We start from the raw sequence: 17657 nt of genomic DNA, 5'->3' as shown, positions 1-17657 counted from the left end.
AGGGGAGCGAAAGTCCTTCCCACTCTAAACACCGTCTCATAGATTCCACTCACGGGGTATGCCAAGAGGATTGAGTCGAGATATATTAGGCGTATGTCATCTGTCATCATCGTCGTCTCCGTATGCCATAACTCATCGCACCCGTGGCGCTTTCATTCATGCCACGACAAACTTCCCCCCGGCCCTTGCGGCACAATGTTTTGTGATGTTTTTATAGTATTAGATCCAGCATCCCATTCCAGACACAGACTAACTCAACATCCGAATCAAATCTCGTTATCACATCGGAGAACGACACTGGAAAAAAATGGCTCGCTGCAGCGAGGATCCCGATGCAGGGGTATGAAAATAGTCCTATCAGCACACCGTTCAACTCTTAGGCAGTCGTGGTGTTGTTCCGGGCAGCCTGGGCCTCGGCCGCCCGCACGGGGGCGAAGTATGGATGAGCCATGGCCTCCTGAGCAGTAAGGCGTTCCTGGGAAATCGTCAGCAGGGGGATCCTCCACGAACAGAGGGATATCTCATACAGCATGGTCATAACGGAGTAGTTTGTCCAAAAAGTCAATCGCTTCATCGCTGACGAAGCGCTGGTTCTCAGCATTTACAAACGAGAGCCAAGGCTTCCGGGGAAAGCGAGAAAGGATCTCATCATATTGAGGGTCCAGCTCAATCTCATATTTGTCCAGGTACTCGAACAGCTCCTCGGTACCAAGCACCTTGGCGATCTTCACCAACTGGTCGGAGTTGCTGTTACCGTGGAAGAAGGGCTCCTTGCGGAAGATCATGGAAGCAAACATAGCTCCCAGGGACCACATGTCCAGAGAGTAGTCGTATTCTTGGAAATCAACAAGAAGCTCGGGACCCTTGAAGTAACGGGAAGCGACGCGGACGTTGTATTCCGTGCCCTTGTGGTAGAATTCGGCAAGACCCCAGTCGATAAGGCGGAGCTATCCATATCAGCATAATGCCGGCGGAAATTTGAGCGGAGACCTACCTTGCGCTTCTCATGATCAATCATGACATTGTGAGGCTTCACATCCCGATGCATGATACCCTTGCTGTGGCAGAAATCCAGGGCCTTCAGAAGCTCGAAAACATAGAAACGGACATCATAGTCGGAGAACCGCGGGTAGAGAGTCCGGAAATCCGTGTTGTTGACATATTCGAACACCAAGCTTGGCGTCTTGCTCTGACTGTCGCGAACCACGTCCAACAAGGCGACCACATTGGGGCCACCCGCCAGGTTCTGAAGGATCTTGATTTCACGCTTAATCTTCTTCTTCTTGACCGGCTTGAGTACCTTGATGACGCATTTCTGGTAGTTGACAACGTTGATGCCCTCGAACACTTCGGAGTACTTTCCGCGGCCTGTTCCAAATGGTGGTTAGCACAAAACGTACACAATTCATTCGCCGTGCGGCCGGACGACGTTTTTGGTGTATTTGCGGGTAGATGACGGCCGGTCGTATTGGCCTTACCGATCTTGCGGACCACCTCGTAATTCTCCAAAACACCCCAGGAGATGTTCACACTGTCATAGTCCCAGTAGGACCGGGGCATATGTTCGTTAACATCGGCATAGACGCGCGCCATGTTGATGGCGGCTGGCAGGCAGATCCGGAGTCAGCCCACAATGAAACGTTTATCGATGATAAAAAGCGGCGGGGTAGGAAGGGCGGCGAGCGAAGAGGCGTCGTCGCGAGGGGAGAATTGCGATGGAGGGGACAGACAACAGCAGCTGCGAGGCCAGGTATGGTGGGGGCCTATGTCAAGAAGGCAGCCGTGCTATCGTCCGAAGCCAGCGATTAAGGGGAGGGAGGAGGGAAGAGGTGAGGGCGAGTATAGACTGTCTTTGGGGATGGAGATCAGAATGGGCTTAGGCTAGTAAGAGCGTTTCGCTCCGCCTTTGCAGTCACGGGACTCCCGTTCGTTGAAGGCTAGATCACCTGCCGGCCCGGAATAACCTGCATTCCCGGTCGATTTCTCGATTGCCGTTCTCGGACAGTTCTTTTGCACGCGGTCGCTATCCTTTTGCTTCTGCTGCCCCGTCTCCAACGTACTCTCGGGCGCATTCGAGCTTTTTAAGCTCGTCGCAAACTGCCAGCATCATGTTCTATGATCTCAATCTGCCCTATGCCTCGGATGATCCCGAGATCTCTAATACCTTAAGTTTTCTTGCAGAACGTGCGTCATGTTTCTCCCCTCGGCACAAGACCCGATCATCGAGCAGTCCCTCCCCCTCCATGACCACATGAAGCGCTGACCTGACGACCAGTTGGTTACACCACCGTTGCCCTATCCCAATCTATTACTGGAAAACTCCCCTCAAATCCTACTCCTCCACCAGCGCCAAAGAATGTTCCCAAGGGCCTGTCGCTCCTCACTCGCCTGAACCTGACCCTCTCCGACCCTGCGCAGAACCAGCGACTTGCCAGCCTGACTCAGGTTTATGATCTTGTCGCAATAAGGCCCACCAATGAAAAGGCGCTCCTAAATGCATGCACCAACCTCGAGTGTGATATCATCTCGCTGGATTTCTCCATACGACTGCCCTTCCACTTCAAGTTCAAGATGGTTTCCGCTGCTATATCACGTGGGGTTCGATTCGAGATCTGCTATGGACCAGGAATCACCGGGAGCGGACTTGACGCTCGCCGCAACCTAATCGGGAATGCGATGTCGCTGATACGAGCCACGCGCGGCCGGGGAATCATCATTTCGAGCGAGGCGCAGCGAGCTCTGGCTGTTCGGGCACCATGGGATGTGATCAACCTGGCATGCGTTTGGGGTCTTTCGCAGGAGCGTGGCAAAGAGGCGATCTGCGAGGAGGCCCGGAAGGTGACCGCCTTGGCCAAGCTGAAGCGGACCAGTTGGCGAGGAATCATTGATATCGTGGCAGGGGGAGTGACTAAGACGAAAGCGAACATACCGTTTCAGAAGAAGTCCCAGGAGGCCACCGGCGATAACTTGAAGAGAAAAGCATCGGTGGGGTCAGAGCCAACGGGCGAAGAGGCGGAGAAACCACTGTCCAAGCGCGAAATGAAGCGCCGGGCCAAGAAGGCTCGGTTGGAGTCTGCCGGAGCTTGAGCGAGTTCAGCTGAGGGAACCTTATGTGCTACAGCGGAGCAAGGGCGCGCTTGTCGATTGCCCAGGTTGCTCGCGGATCCACATTCCTCGCCTATCGTCTGCAGGCTGACTCTAGGGGCCTTGTGCCGGTCAGGCCGTCAGCTTGCTGGTGCGACTGACAGTATACTTATGACGAAATGAACAAACCCAAGGGAGCTGCAAGAGCCCAGGAACTTGGACATCAACCTAAATACTTGGGTTTTTGACAGGAACAGACTCCTGACATCTAGCATCACCACAGCGTATGAATCACCAGAGTGCACTGGCATGCTCGATGATTCAATACCGGTGTGATTAGCCGCAGCTAGCCTTACCATTAGACTTTAGGCATATTAAAGTCGCCCATGTAACGAATCAACGCTAATCAATGACAAATTACCGCATCCGTGAATATACCTAGCGTCATCCTTTTGAACAGTACTAGTAGTTAGGAAGTCACTATGACATCCATGCACTTTTATATACCAGTACAACTAATTCGAGCATCTGTAGCCATAGACCAGTAATAATATATATCTTCACCCTGATGTCAGATAATAATCAATAGTGAGAATATACTTAACGGGCAACCGAACCGGGCTTCTTTTCGCTGCTTGAGTCTGTCTAACTAGTACTAACTTACTCCTGTGACTTCTAAATGATACTGCATACCAATCACTAGTTACTACCGCTCAGTAAATACCACCACTACTAACTATACTACTAGGAATATAGCACAGATAGAGTAGCTATTACTGCTAGTCACCACTATTTGAAGACTACCTGTTCTACACTCGAAAAATAAAGGGATGTCCAGGAAATGGAAAGGTATTCCTTCTTCCATTACGCAACTACTTACACTTCTGGAGCAGCAACTAACTAGCACTTAGCAACGGCTGGGCTTTCTTCTAGGCAATACAATATGATTGAAGAATAAACTCGTGCAAGTGCTTAGCACATAGTGATCATTTTAATATATTGATTGTGAATACTCCGATCCAGAGTAGGCAATAGTATAGTACACTCGGCAGTAAGTTACCACTACTACTACTACTACTACTACTACTACTACTACTACTACTACTACTACTACTACTATACTACTACTATACTACTACTACTACTACACAGATATCAACTACTCACTTACTAGTAGCAAACCAATAAGCCAGTAAAAGGCGATGATAAATAAATATCTTACACATTCATATTTTCATTTATTACCTTTCAATAAACTCATCCACCATCCCCGTAACATCCAGTCCAGCTCAGTACCTGACCTAACCCAACATAAGAAAACATATACACAAACAAGCATCCATCCATCCTACCGTCCCCGTCCCCGTCCCCGTCCCCCACCAACCAATTCTCAACAGGAACAGAACTGAAAAGTATCATATCTCATCATCACATGCAATGCATATCATCAATGCAAGAACCACCAGCACCAGGGTATGATAACGAACTCAAAAGCAAGAAGGACAAGAGCCTTGTCTCCGAAAACTCCACGCAAACCCAACTCAACCAAAGCAGATCAAAGCAACCTAGAATCGACAACCATGACACACAAGTTATATCGCAGAAAATGATTCAATGAGCGCCAATTCGGTCAAGAAGATGCCGACGCCATCCCGTCTAATTCAACCAGAACTCGGAGATCTCCGTCCATCCAGTCGACATTGCTGGCTGAGACGAGGGCCATCGCCCACTCGTTGTCGTTTTGCACCGGGGCCAGTCCATCTGGGAGCCAGACCTTAAATTTCCAGTTAAGTTGAGAGACCCAGTCCATGTTGGTCTCGGAAGAGAGGCCTGGCAGTTGGCCGGCGAATTTGCGGGAGATGAGCTGCTTGAGGGTTTCAAGATCGGTGCACTGGCTTCCCGGGATGTCGAAGCGGGGATGGGCGCGTTTTCCGTCTTGGAGGATGTTGATTCGGAGTGAAACGTTGGTTGGAGGGGACGGAGAGGAGCCGACACTTCCAGAGACAGCGCTGGGGAGAGGTGGGAAATTCGGAGGAGGGAATGGCTGCGGCTGGGGCACTGGTGCCTGGCTGTGGGGTGATTGATGGACATTGTGCTGGGTCGCCAGGCTGTCTCGGATGATCCGCGAAATGTCACGGGTGATGCTGCTGGCACTAGAGGGTTGTTAGTGATATACAAAATTTGTTAACCGTGATGCTGGGGACGTACAATTCATTTCTGGCAGGCCGGTCTGAGTTCCCGCCAACACGCCAACGCAGGTCCGAGGTGACATCTGCATTCAAGATGCGATGGAGGTTCTCATCCTCACATGGCGACGGACAGTCATAACCGCCGTTGTGAATGACCTGGAAGTGGCTATCAATGGCAGCGACCAGTCCGCGCCAATCCGGCTGCTGGAGACCCGAGATGTACCACAGGTTGTCAAGCTCGTAATTATGATTGTACATGTCATATGACTTCGAAAACGAATCCCAGTCAGTCGAGTACCCATCCAGCAAGAGATCCGTGAGACCCAGATCCACCTGAGACCCGGTCCCGAGCTGCGGTTGTGGTGCCGACAACCCGGTCTGTGCAGAAGCATAATCGTCCGGAATATGGTGGTGTGAATGCATGTGGAGTTGATCATCTGTCGGTGTGGTCGCGTTCAGATTCTGCAGACTGTCCTCTGTCTTGCGTCTCCGTCGCTCTTCAGTGCCACCTCCTTTTCTAGTCTCAACTGCGTACTGCCGCTGACGCTCATTGGTGACCATTCGGCGCAGCAAAGGAATAACTAGGGAGATGATCTTCTGCTGGTCACGGGGCCAGATGTATGTCCTGGGCCCCATGCCCTCGTTGACAACATTCTCCCCGAAGAAGCGCTCACCATGGCCTTCAACCTCAAGAAAGTGGCGTACGCAGTTCCACAACCGCAATTTAACCATCTCAGTGTCTCCCTTTCCACGTTGACCAACACAGTCGCGCCGCTCCGGGTGGCGATCATCCAGCATATATGCTTTAGCCGCCGCCTGCAGATGCAAGAAGTTCTCCGGCGAGAGCTCCAGCGACGCAAACAACTTTGACATCGGCGGACGAGTGTACTTCTTGTTACTCGACGGCTGGCGGAACAAGGCAGCGGCGGAATGCAGACCCACAGCGCGAGCTTCGGAGAGAGACTGCGACGGCGCGACACCCAGACCCTCCCCGCCATAGTGATGTGCATGCTGGTGATGCTGCTGCTGTTGGTGGTGAGGGTGGTGAGTGCCTGCAAGACCGACAGCAGCTCCCGCAGTCAACGCAGGATCCAGCGCATCCTCATTTCTCTTCCGTTTCTTCGTTGGCACCCTAGTCAACCCACCGGAAGGCTGGCCATGTTCACTCATAGAGGTAGACCCCGGTCCGCGCATGTGCCGCTGCGGTCCCATTCCAGCTCCGAAACTTGCATCTGCGAAGCTATCCTCATCGATGTGGGTATCCGGACCATATTCGAGGTGATGCTGGAGTCCCGCAGCCCCCGCCGCAGCAGCGACAGCGGCAGCAGCAGCCCAGTCGGAGACTTCCTGGCCGGCAGCAGCAGTGGCGGCCTCCACCAATCCAGCTAGTTGATTCTCACTGGGCGCATATCCACTATTTGCGAGGTGGTTATTAGGGTCGACATTAGCGGAGGTGGTCGGGTTGGTCGAGAACTCGGCAGCCGAAGTTGACGGAGGATGTTGATGGTTTGAGTTGGAAGTCGATGCCATTTCAGTTCGGGTCGCGTGAGCGCGTGAAACGAACAGTCACTCAAAGGTACGTAAGCAGAGCGATATTAGGGGAGTCACGCAGATAATAGAGTTATAACACAGAAGTGCGGCGCGGCGAAGCCGTCACCACTCCGGACAGCTACAAGCTCGATTAGTTGATCCTATGTGGCAAACAAGCTTCAAATCCCGATTAACAGGACCTGAACGTAAGGTAAACACTCCGAAACACCAAGTCGTCAGCTCCTAGTTCGTGGATCGTGATTTGGAGCGTCCGTCGCGTGCGGGTGAGCGTTGACGGTGCTTGTTGACAGTGCGCCAAACAACGCAGCTTCTAGAAAGGACACCCGGGGCTCCCGGGCAGGGAGGAAAACACGGTCGCCTACGGCGAGCGGGGCGCGTGAGTGAATAGCAGATCAGCAGATGTCAACAAAAGACAATAAGGTCTCGCGCAAAAAGGCGAGGACGGCGATATAGTTTGTATAGATGGAACTGTTTAACCCGATGACGCTGTTTGGCTGGTTTGAAGAAGGAGCAGACAGTGCAAACTCTGCAGGGAAGACGCCGTTGCACATTGCCCAACCCAGTTAGCCGCGGTGGATCTGGGTCACGTGATATATAACAGAGTATCATCAGGCATTCACTATCCTGTCAGTAAAGGCAGTTAGTCAACATATAGCATGATTACTACACAACATGTGCTGTATATGACAGTTATATAAATGCTTTTCATTATTCAATTTGGAGCCTGCCAAACTGGTCCTAGCTGCAACGGATATCACAAGATCTGGCACAATCCCCAGCACATCATCCAAGTATCGCAGGCCAAGAAAACATATCAAACACAATGGAATCAAAAATCGTATCTATACCAGGCATCGCAGCAAGCCACCTGAACCCCAGACAAGTCAAATATGAACACAAGAAGATGAAGATGATGATATATAGTCCCTCACGGCCAGGAACCGAAAGGGTTATGAGCTGTCGGGGTTTGAACAAAGAAAGTCAAAAAGACAATGATCGTCAATAAATCCTAGGCACTCTCAATGGAGAATACTTAGAATCCATCGCCCTCCTTCCAGGGTCTCCCGACTTCGCGGGCGCGTGCTTCGGGGTCCTTGCCACGTTCCGTAGCATTTACCACCAGCTCATTGATGAGTAGCTCCTCCATGTCGATCAGATCTGCGAGCGTCAAATCCTCGCCTGGCTGCGGGAAACTCAGGTGGCTTTCCTCGCCCAGCGTCCCGCTCATGCGCGTCAGCTCGATCATGTCGGCCCGAACGTTCCATCCTTTAAATTGCTCCTCGAGCTCAGACTTCTTCGCATGGTGGCCTCGGAATGCATCATACTCATCCTCGCCGCCAAAGCAGATGCCAAATCCATCGCAGTAACAAATGTGCTCCTTAATGCAGTAAACGTTCTCTCCGGTGAAGACGACATGCCACAAGTATTCCCAAATTCGACCGGAGATGTAGTCGCTGAGCTCTGTCCGGAGCATCCAGTCGCGGAAATATACGAAGCGGGCTCTCGGAATGGCATGAATACGGTCGCGCGATACGGCGAATTGAGCGCAGCAGGGTTGGGCGAGGACTTCTGGGATCGGATCATCGGGGAAGATCTCTCCCCAGGCTCGGGCCAGCATAACCTCCTCTTGCTTCGTTTGATCCTCCACCAGCGTGCCCGGATGCAACCAGGCCGGACAACCGGGACTCCACGTGCATCGCAGATTCACGTAACCCTGGCGGACCACCCAGGCGGGATTCAAACGGCGCAGGAGATCAGCTGCATCTCCGGCAAAGAGGTCATCATTGTGCCAAGCGAACTGATGCGAATGCATAAAAGCGACAACATCAGGAAGCCTGTCATAATGTTCGATGATGTAGCTCAGGTAGACCATCACCTCATGACCCTTATTCTTCGGCGGATGCAGAGGTGCTGACGGGTCATCGACGGCATAGACGGCTGTTTGCCACTCAGGAAGCTCGACCTCCATCCAGCTGGTATCTTCATCGGAAGTCTTGGGCACCACGAGCGTCTTTGTGTACGTTGTCCCAGAGGGCTTGGGAAGGCCTGGGACGAATTGTGGCTTGGGTGCATACGGCGTCCGAATCGCAGGCTCTTCGTGCACCCTAGTAACATTGAAGCGTACTGACGGCGATGGAGAGGGGGTCGTGGCTAGTTCACCCAAACCGACGACCTGCGTCGCTTGTTCCCATTGTGACGAGAGGCTTCGGATGGCGAGGAGGATGAAAAGGATGAAGGCAAAGCCAAACAGGGGCACAGCCCGGCGCGAGGAAATCATGGAAGATAGCGTTATATGTTGGTACGGAAAAGGAGACGGAGAATAAAGATAGTATGAACTGCGATTGGACGAAAGCGCTCAATCAGCAACTGCGTGAATGCGATGAGGGTTTGTTTGAGATAGTATGAAGCCAGGCCAAAGAGTTGCTCGCAAGGACTAGCAGCATCTAGGCCTAGCAACAAAAGTCGGGACAATTCACCCACCTTGATATCCAAACGCTACAGAAGACACAAAGAAGCCATGGAAGAATAGGAATTGGAGATCTTGCAACAGTCGGGAACAGTTGTCAAATCCCCGCGAAACTCCAAGAACCGAAGGGCGAGATGCGCGGCCACAGCCGGTCGAAGGTTCCACGAGCCAAAGAGAGAGGGGCAGGGAGGAACGAGGACCGTTCGTAGGGCGAATTCATGCGACTGGGGACTGGAGGAGAAGAACAGATTGGTCGGACAAGCCAGCTAGAAAGAGGCATACGCAAAAAGATGGCGCAGGAGCGGGTGGGAGACGCGGGCGGCGGCGGAGCTGGCGTCAGCGCTGATGACGACGATCTTGGGCCCTGTCGAATGAGCCCAATTTCCTCGAATTAAGTATAAAGACCAGATCAAGAGATTCAGATGTGATCCAGCACCGGGTATCCAGCCTTTTTTCCTGTAAGGTTACCGGCCACCGGGTCTGGCTGGTACTCTTCAAATTGCTTTTGCATCCCGGAGAAATTCACGCTTGTTCCCCACGGGCGCAGGTTGGATGTTGGCCCGCACTTATGATTGGAGGCTGGCTGTCGTTGCCCCTGGATCGCATTTTGCCCCCCCGAGACATTTTTTGTGATCGATCTGATGCACGGTGCTTATAGTCTGGGTGTTTAGATAATTCGAAGAAACGTCGATGGAGTCTAGTACGGAGTAAATTCTTAGCTAGAGTTCTGACAGACGCTATGTTATGTTGCACCTACTAACTATAGTAACTATGGAGTAACCCTTGGCAATTTCAGATCCGCCTCCCTTCCAGCCAAGGTGGGTACAACCCTTCTTCATGCAACCCAGTCGACCTTACTCCGTAGTAATCTACAATGAGCTGGAATTAAAACCAAGGAATTGTCACGATCATGTTTCTAGTATGTACAGATATACACCTGGTTATTAGAGACCCTCCTGATTCGCTGGACAAGGGGCTAATGTGGCAGCAAAGAGTAGAATGAAACCGGGACTGGTGTAGTAGGGGAAAATGACCATGCATGAGCCACAGTTCCATGGAATTCAACATACAGGCAATGGGGTATGAGTGAGAGCCGCTTCAAAAACGCCGGTAAAATGGACAACTTCCCACAAGATGGGGGGCAACACCAAATGAGATGGTAATACATCAAGCCAAAATAGAGACACCAGGTATGGAAAGACAAAGAGGATAACGGGGGATAAATATTCCGCAGAGAGGAGAAAGAGTCAAGGAAACCCATCATCACGTTTCATCGTCAACTACATCTTCCACCGTTGCTACCCGTGTTTTCCCCTTTGAGGCCGAGTCTGATTCCTCGGCGTGATTCGCGCCGTCAATGTCGTCGGCGGTAGTGCTCTCGCCGTCCATCTGGGTCTCGGGCGCTAAATCAGTCCACTGTTGGGAGAGTGATTCCACGCCCGATCCCGTGGCTGTTGACGTTGCTCCCGACTGCCAATTGGGCAGATCCTGGGACGTGGAGGGCTCGGTGGCCGCCGCAGGCTCACTTTCTTGACTGGCAGCCGGAACAGTTGCTGTTGGGGGAGGGACCTGGGAGTCTGATGTAGGGTCAGACGTTTGGGCTGTTCCGGTTTCAGGAACAGTAGGGGTGGCGCGTTGTTCTGCCGGCTGACTGGGGCCCTGCTCCGGGGAGTGAAGGGGGATGAGAGACCATCCCGCGGGGAGACTCAGCCCCTCGGGTAGTCGACTATCTCCAGCATTCATGGCGGGTGTCTGTGGGTCCGAGATGAACTGACGGCGCATGGTAACCGAAGAAGTCGAGGACGAGACAGCCGGAGGATTCTGGAATGCGATACTTTGTGGGACAGTGGGATTGGCCTGGAGATTGCGAAGTCGCTGGAGTTCCGTCTGCAGTAACCGCACCAGATGAAGCTGGTCGGCAGTGACACGCAACGTTTCAATTTCCCGGACAATCTGTTGCTCCATCTGCTGCAACTGAGTCTGCATGTTGGCCACGTTTGAGGCAGGGTTGGGGGCAGCCTGCGGCGCTGGGACCGGGAGAGGCCGTCCGAATCCGAAGCCGAAGCCAATCTGCCTGGCATTCGGAGCATTGACATTGTTAGCTTGTGGCACAGGCGCATTGCCTTGATGGATCTGCTGGTGAAGGTTGTGGAAGAGGTCACCCCTGCCCGCACCGAAACCGATTCTGAAAGGCCCGAATTGGTAAACACGCGCTCTTGGTAGTCCATCTGCTTGCCCATCTCTGGGTTGGTTGCCAGCGGCCATGTTCTGAGCACCAGCATTGTTCGGGTTACCACCATCGCCCGCCCCCCGGGCCCGGGGTGGCGCAATAACTGGGCGTCGACAGGTGGGGCAGTTCTGTTGTCTCTCAAGCCAGCTTCGAAGACAGGCAAAGTGTAGAATGTGACCACAAGGCAGTTTCTTGGGGCGCAACCTCTCAGAGACCCGGTTTCGCTGTTGCGCGCCCGCCGGCTGCTGCCAATGGGTCATTTCCTCGCGACAAATGATACAAACCTCCTCGCGTGCGACTTCCTCGGCAGTGGCATCGGGATAGCGTTCGTTCATATCGCGAGTAGCGTTGCGGTAACGCACAAAATCCATGATGCGCCGTCCGAAAGACCGAATAGTGACGACGACGTCGCGCAAAATATGTAATGGGAGACCGTAGAATGTAAACAGGATCGCGAAAAAGGTAAGATATACTGTGAGCTTGAGGAAATCGGTAAGCAGGTCGAGGTAGAAGATCCAGCGGCCCTTTTCTTCCCACCCAGGTACATCCAATTCCATCTCGTCGATATCATTTTCATCCGGCAGGTTGGGAGTGGCCCCGGTCTCTCCCGACTCGGCGTACTGGCGCAGCGACTCCTCTCTAGCATCTCTTATTTCGCGACGGCGCTCCTCAATCTTAGCCTTCATTTGGAGATGGGTGATGTAGATCTCGACCAATGAAATGACGTAGCGGGCAGCAGTCGAGCTGGAGAGGATGGTGAGAACGGCGAATTCGAAGCCAAACATGACCATCATATCGGGCCGTGCCTGTTCGAGAACGGTGCGAACGCAGTATCTCAGCATAAGCGAGTTGAAGAGAACTGAAAGGAGCAGCGAGGCTGCAAGTCGGATGTGGAACAATCGCGGATTTGCTGGGGGTTGTTGCTCAAGAAACTCGACCCGACCCTCGCCGATCCAACCCCAGACCTTTCCAACTAGCAAGGAGACGAACATGACCAGGAACCAACCGCCCAACTCTCCTCTGAAAATCGTCATCGCCAAGCATGTCTCTGTTACGGCAAACCATGCTTTCTCGTAGAGCTGTTCCGTTTCTATAGGTCGAAGAGGTCCGTAGAGGAGACGCTGAAGCCAGAATAGAAAGAAGCCGACCGCTAGCAGGCTAATGTTCATCAAAATCTAATCAATAATATGTTAGCTAATTCATAAAAGAGGAGTGAGGCGTCCAATGTTGGGAGCGCCGAGGGAGCGCCTGCTAAAACCCGGGGCGGGGAAAGCTTACCATGAGATTTGCACTGCTCTGCGAGAGGTATACGCATGCAGCATAGAAGTTCGCTCGCTGATGCAGCGCTTTTAAGAAGACGCCAGTTGCCAGGGCAGCTGAGGCCTATGAAGACAAGTCAGACTGGGTCTACAACAAGGAGCAAGCTGAGGGCGACATACCCCAGCATACACGGCCAATCTCATGGCGACGGGGAGAGGAGGGTGGGCGCAATGCCCGCTTTCATGAACAAGGGCGTAGCAGCTGGGCTGGTGAACTCTCTAAAAGATCATTGATGGGAGGTTGAGAAGAAGAGGGTAAGCAGTAATCACTAAGAGGGAAAGAAGATGAGGAAGATCGCGTGGAGAAAATAACCAGGATGGGGGGGAAGAATGGATGGATGAATGAATGGATGGAGATGTTCTGGACAGCTAATCTACTACTCGGTATCGCCCGGTACCTGGTACTGCGTAATGTTACCAATCCTGGAGTCACCGCCTTGGCAGCTGACTGTCCGTTACTTCTTTCGGCGTTTGGTCTTCATTCTTGTCCATGCTTGGATAGTTGGAATATTCATCAATCTACAGTTATGAAAAGGAGTTGACGGAATCTAATTTAGATGATGCAAGTCACAAGATCGCATACGGACTTATGTATAGAGAAAGTCTGAAGTTTCTGGAAGCTTATTTTTTTTTTTACTTTGCTTATTGACGTGTTACTCGTCTTCCTCTCTCCACTTGATCAGGTGACGGAGAGCTGGCCGGCATCCGGTGTGATTGACAGCTCCGTCATCGGTCACCGATTATCAGCTTCGATGGACGGAAAGTCCAGATCATATCAATCAGACAGTATAAATAAACTGTTGGACGGCCTCTGGATAAAGCTCAAGCAGCTCGACAGAACCGCTCCATTAGTTTGGACATCCATTCAAGCCGGAATGAGCTAGGGTTCCCTCTTCCCCTGTCTAGACTATCTCACCATGGCTTCTCCACGGACACTATTCACGGCCAGCCGCGTGCAAACATGGACCTACCTGCTTGGCGTGTGTCCATTCTCGATTGCATTCCTGGTCTTCATCAACTCGTCCATTTCATTTGTCGTCACGGAATTAATTGGACTCCGTGACGGAGAAGGTGATGCGGTCGGAACCTTGGGCTTTGCCGACGAACTGCTTGCCCTGGTCGCCTGCCCCTTGTGGGGAGTGCTGTCGGATCGCATCGGCGTCCGTCATGTAAGCGCTCACCCCGTTGCTATTTACCCCCCCAAGCCAGTTCACTTGTTGTAAATTTTCTCATACATTGTGTCTATTACACAGGTCTGCACTACCGGCTATGCTATTGTGGCACTTGCCTTGGTCCTCTTCGTTCAGGCGAAAAATGTCTACCCCCAGTTACTCCTGGGAAGGCTGTTGTTCAGTCTTGGAGGCGCCGCAGTATCAACAATGGTCACAGCAGTTCTTCCAGCCGTAGCCGGCTCACACTCATCATCACAGCATCAATCTACATCAGACTCCCGGACGAGTAAGAGCTCATCCTCCCGACTGGCTGGATATGTAGGCATGTGTGCGGGATGTGGCGCTCTCGTTGCTCTCGTCATCTTCCTGCCCCTTCCAGCTCGGTTCCAGCAGTCAGGACTTTCCCCTGCGGAAGCTATCCAGCGCAGCTACTATCTCGTGGCTGTGGTATCTCTAGTCATCAGTATCCTCTGTTTCTTTGGGCTGAGAAACCTCCCCGGAGAAGAGGGCAAGTCATGGAGCTCGCTGTGGTCCGCACGTCGGCGCGGGACGCCGGATAGCGGCGAGGCGTGTTCGTATGCTCGCAAATTCCAATTGCCATACCTCGAGCAGCTGGGAATTGCGTTCGCTCTGGGATTCCGAAATTCAGATATATTTCTGGGCTACTTGGGCGGGTTCGTGGCGCGTGCGTCGTCCGTGGGGATCTCGTTGTTCATCCCGCTCGCTGTTAACCACTATTATCGCATGTCGGGGCTGTGCGGGAACCAAGATGGCGAGGCTGAGAACCCTGGCGATCTAAAAAAGTCATGCCATAAAGCCTATGTGCTCGCTTCGATTTTGACAGGGGTCTCTCAGCTAGTCGCGCTGCTTGCAGCGCCAGCCTTCGGCTATCTGTCGGAGCGATCGCGGCGCCGTCACGTGCCGCTTTTGGCAGCTTGCTTTGCCGGCCTTGTGGGCTATACCACGTTTGCCCTGCTACCCAGCCCGGAATTCAGTGGAAATAATGGCAACCCCGGTGTATTTGTAGTGATGGGATTGGTTGGTATCAGCCAAATTGGAGCGATTGTCTGCAGTCTATCAGTGCTGAGCAGCGGCATTCTCAGTTTGAGCGAGGTAGGTAGGATGGAAGACCACTGGTGTAGTTCACCGAGTGAACCCAGCGAAGATGAGGGTGAGGATGAGGAGGAAAACGAGAACAACCCAGTCGACGACGAGGAAGAGGAGCACGGAGAAGACCGACCACTCGTGGCCCATCGTCCCGGCCGGAAAGCGCGGCATCTTTCGCACCTGAAGGGCTCAATTGCTGGGGTATATTCCCTGTACGGTGGAGCGGGTATCCTGCTCTTGACCAAGCTGGGTGGGCTCTTGTTCGATGTGCTGTCGTCGGGAGCACCGTTCTACATCATGGCTGGGTTCAATGGGGCATTGCTGCTGGCAGGCCTGGTGAGTGGATTCATTGGGCACTCACGATCCGCTGGACCAGCTGGGTTCGGTGTGTAGTAGCGTCTCCATTGTTATGTGTTTCTTTGTCTAGGAGACAAGGATTCAATGCAGTAGCCCGGCTGCTAAAAGAATTAGTATGGGTTTTTTTTTTTTAAGCTTGAACGATGAGCCGCAGCCGGCGCCTGTAGTCTACCGTGGCTCAGTTCGACTAAACATCTAGTCTAGTAATGAGTATTTGTTTGTTGCGGCGCTTTGAAACGAAGAATTTCGGCCCCCACGTCTGGCCCCAGTTTTGGCTGCCGTGCCTCCGTTTCACGGAGAGATCAGGAGAAGTGAGAATGAACCAAAAGGAAAACTCTTGTACTTTGAATCGAAATTCCCATATGGTTTTCGAGGGCGCGGAAGAACTCTTGCCGTGATCTTGAGGGAGATCCTCGATCCATCTAATTTCCCCGGCTCCATCAGCAGTTCCACCAGACAACAACCACCACCACCACCACCACCACATCCAAGAACCTCCATCCGTCAGCGCTTACAGGTTCTTCTCTAGGCTGTGTTGTTAGTTTCTCAGCGCCCATTAGTGCGAGAGGGTCTGCTTCCTGGCTATGGCCAATTGGGCAATTGCACTGCGATGTTTGACTGCGCCCCCAACAGCGCTTGATGCCAGACCCTGTCCATCTCCAACCCTCTCAGCCTCGCCGCCATTTGCCCGTCTGCCTTCTAACACGCCAGGGGAAAGGGAAAAAAATGGATTTCGCCCCCATGGCCCTGGACCCCATCCTGACGGGCCTTTATTTACCTCGTCGTGCCCAGCGAACACGTTCCAAGACAGTCTCAATCCAAATCAACTTTCATCCTCCTTTCTCTCCTCTTTCTCCCAAACCCTCATTCTCCCTAAGTCCTCATCCATACAACCCTAGATACCCTCCTCCCTAATTCAACCATATAATCACACATCATGCGTCTCCAATTGACTACCTCTCTGGCTATCCTGGCCACTGCCTCCACCGTCGTCGCTGACGATGTCGTCTCGGTCCTCTGGCCCTCCTCCGCCAGCGGCGCGAACTACAACGCCAAGCTGATTGGAACTGTACGTCTTCTCCAAACACCCCCCTCCCACCATCGTATGCTTCTCCAGATCTAACTCGCATCCTAGACCGGCGGCGACCTCACCACCCTGGTCATCAACTGCCCGGCGACAGCCAGCGCCTCCGTGACCAGCTCTCCCGCTGCCACCGCCGCAACCACCAGCGCCGCCGTCGTCAAGCGTGCTACCACCGCCTCTAGCTCTGACTCTGACGATGACGATGACGATGACTTCAACGACAGCTGCAACATCCCCGACAGCGGCGAGACCCTGACCGTCGGCAGCAGCACCTGGGCCTTCACTTCCTCCGGTAACCAATTGTAAGCTAACCCACATGCCTGGCACCCCCCAATTCCATATAATATCTGTCTGTGTACTTACCACACAAAACATCAGCTCCGAACAGGCTACCTGCTCCTTCACCGGCACCACTGTCGCTTCTTGCGCCTTCACCTACAACATTGACACCCAGACTTCCTCCTCCAGCGGTGTCACCACCACCCAGCTCAACAAGGTCCCCATCACCATCACTGCTACTGCCTCTGCCACTGGCACTGCTACCGGTGGTGCATCCACCGCCTCTGCTACCGGTAATGCCTCTGGCTCTTCTTCTGCCGCCTCTACCGGCGCTGCTACTACCACCAGTGACAGCGGTGCGTTCGCTACTGGCGCTAGCCAGTGGGTTGCCGGTGGTGCTGCCATGATGGTTGCTCTGGCTATGGCTTAAACAATACCCATAAATATGTGGCTTGAGCCGTGGAAGTAGAGACGTGAGTGTTCCGTAAGTGGAAAACGAAGCAGGTACTATAGTATATCGGAAAAGGATATACAACATACACTACACAATGTCAGCATATAATTAGAACTGCGCGCAAGCTGGATGGGAAAATGAGTCGTGGTGAATTGATGATCATGTACCACAAGTGAAGAATGGTTTCTTTTTTTTTTATTCTATATGTCTATCTATTTACTACTACTACTATTACTACTACCCTTATTGATGTGTTTATTATGATTCTAATCACTCAATATTATTATCATGTCAATTGATACCATCCAAGTTGAGATATTTTTACACTCTGTAGCAGTTGTATACTTTGATAATATTAGGGAAG

General features: G+C 52.5%; 7 protein-coding genes across 7 annotated transcripts; 3 read left to right on the top strand and 4 right to left on the bottom strand.

The window, feature by feature from the left end:
- Positions 1-296: 296 nt before the first annotated feature.
- On the bottom strand, positions 297-1848 carry BO79DRAFT_80101 (casein kinase II subunit alpha/alpha'). The gene is made up of 4 exons (XM_025689766.1): positions 1479-1848; positions 995-1368; positions 528-947; positions 297-475 (listed from the first exon to the last, which is right to left on the bottom strand). The coding sequence occupies exons 1-4, from the start codon at positions 1591-1593 to the stop codon at positions 377-379; spliced, it is 1008 nt and encodes a 335-aa protein (XP_025542075.1). The 5' UTR covers positions 1594-1848; the 3' UTR covers positions 297-376.
- A 260-nt stretch (positions 1849-2108) lies between these two features.
- BO79DRAFT_286132 (ribonuclease P subunit p30 family protein) lies at positions 2109-3491 on the top strand (the record flags this gene model as incomplete). Its single annotated transcript, XM_025688435.1, has 2 exons — positions 2109-2184; positions 2276-3491. 2 exons carry the CDS (start codon positions 2109-2111, stop codon positions 3085-3087), a joined length of 888 nt encoding a protein of 295 aa, XP_025542074.1. The 3' UTR covers positions 3088-3491.
- BO79DRAFT_80090 (uncharacterized protein) lies at positions 3098-3511 on the bottom strand. The gene has a single exon (XM_025689765.1). The coding sequence runs from the start codon at positions 3441-3443 to the stop codon at positions 3225-3227; it is 219 nt and encodes a 72-aa protein (XP_025542073.1). The 5' UTR covers positions 3444-3511; the 3' UTR covers positions 3098-3224.
- Positions 3512-4714: 1203 nt separating this feature from the next.
- Positions 4715-9102, bottom strand: BO79DRAFT_226372 (uncharacterized protein; the record flags this gene model as incomplete). The annotated part of the gene is made up of 4 exons (XM_025683789.1): positions 4715-5237; positions 5293-6687; positions 7497-7501; positions 7894-9102. The coding sequence occupies 4 exons, from the start codon at positions 9100-9102 to the stop codon at positions 4715-4717; spliced, it is 3132 nt and encodes a 1043-aa protein (XP_025542072.1).
- A 1090-nt stretch (positions 9103-10192) lies between these two features.
- Positions 10193-13134, bottom strand: hrdA (E3 ubiquitin-protein ligase HRD1). Its single transcript, XM_025688434.1, has 3 exons — positions 12961-13134; positions 12800-12904; positions 10193-12696 (listed from the first exon to the last, which is right to left on the bottom strand). Exons 1-3 carry the CDS (start codon positions 12982-12984, stop codon positions 10555-10557), a joined length of 2271 nt encoding a protein of 756 aa, XP_025542071.1. The 5' UTR covers positions 12985-13134; the 3' UTR covers positions 10193-10554.
- Positions 13135-13646: 512 nt separating this feature from the next.
- BO79DRAFT_169460 (putative MFS transporter) lies at positions 13647-15596 on the top strand. The gene is made up of 2 exons (XM_025679482.1): positions 13647-14009; positions 14094-15596. The coding sequence occupies exons 1-2, from the start codon at positions 13758-13760 to the stop codon at positions 15510-15512; spliced, it is 1671 nt and encodes a 556-aa protein (XP_025542070.1). The 5' UTR covers positions 13647-13757; the 3' UTR covers positions 15513-15596.
- Positions 15597-16292: 696 nt separating this feature from the next.
- BO79DRAFT_244097 (putative GPI anchored glycoprotein) lies at positions 16293-17538 on the top strand. Its single transcript, XM_025685344.1, has 3 exons — positions 16293-16545; positions 16612-16862; positions 16939-17538. The coding sequence occupies exons 1-3, from the start codon at positions 16414-16416 to the stop codon at positions 17267-17269; spliced, it is 714 nt and encodes a 237-aa protein (XP_025542069.1). The 5' UTR covers positions 16293-16413; the 3' UTR covers positions 17270-17538.
- Positions 17539-17657: the final 119 nt, after the last annotated feature.

The sequence above is a fragment of the Aspergillus costaricaensis genome (assembly GCF_003184835.1).
Source record: "Aspergillus costaricaensis CBS 115574 unplaced genomic scaffold BO79scaffold_8, whole genome shotgun sequence".
NCBI lineage: Eukaryota > Fungi > Ascomycota > Eurotiomycetes > Eurotiales > Aspergillaceae > Aspergillus > Aspergillus costaricensis.
The sequence above is the reverse complement of the archived record's forward strand: the minus strand, read 5'-3'. Positions and strand labels throughout refer to the sequence as shown.

What these genes read in the sequence shown, in the direction of transcription:
- BO79DRAFT_244097 (XM_025685344.1), top strand. Translation starts at nt 16,414, where the DNA reads ATGCGTCTCCAATTGACTACCTCTCTGGCTATCCTGGCCACTGCCTCC. An exon ending in ACGCCAAGCTGATTGGAACT is followed by an intron (nt 16,546 to 16,611) that starts GTACGTCTTCTC and finishes CTCGCATCCTAG; the next exon opens with ACCGGCGGCGACCTCACCAC. An exon ending in ACTTCCTCCGGTAACCAATT is followed by an intron (nt 16,863 to 16,938) that starts GTAAGCTAACCC and finishes ACAAAACATCAG; the next exon opens with CTCCGAACAGGCTACCTGCT.
- BO79DRAFT_80090 (XM_025689765.1), bottom strand. Translation starts at nt 3,443, where the DNA reads ATGGTAAGGCTAGCTGCGGCTAATCACACCGGTATTGAATCATCGAGC.
- BO79DRAFT_169460 (XM_025679482.1), top strand. Translation starts at nt 13,758, where the DNA reads ATGGCTTCTCCACGGACACTATTCACGGCCAGCCGCGTGCAAACATGG. An exon ending in ATCGCATCGGCGTCCGTCAT is followed by an intron (nt 14,010 to 14,093) that starts GTAAGCGCTCAC and finishes TCTATTACACAG; the next exon opens with GTCTGCACTACCGGCTATGC.
- hrdA (XM_025688434.1), bottom strand. Translation starts at nt 12,984, where the DNA reads ATGAGATTGGCCGTGTATGCTGGG. An exon ending in GATTGGCCGTGTATGCTGGG is followed by an intron (nt 12,905 to 12,960) that starts GTATGTCGCCCT and finishes TTGTCTTCATAG; the next exon opens with GCCTCAGCTGCCCTGGCAAC. An exon ending in AGAGCAGTGCAAATCTCATG is followed by an intron (nt 12,697 to 12,799) that starts GTAAGCTTTCCC and finishes ATTATTGATTAG; the next exon opens with ATTTTGATGAACATTAGCCT.
- BO79DRAFT_80101 (XM_025689766.1), bottom strand. Translation starts at nt 1,593, where the DNA reads ATGGCGCGCGTCTATGCCGATGTTAACGAACATATGCCCCGGTCCTAC. An exon ending in TTGATCATGAGAAGCGCAAG is followed by an intron (nt 948 to 994) that starts GTAGGTCTCCGC and finishes TGATATGGATAG; the next exon opens with CTCCGCCTTATCGACTGGGG. An exon ending in TACTCCGTTATGACCATGCT is followed by an intron (nt 476 to 527) that starts GTATGAGATATC and finishes ACGATTTCCCAG; the next exon opens with GAACGCCTTACTGCTCAGGA.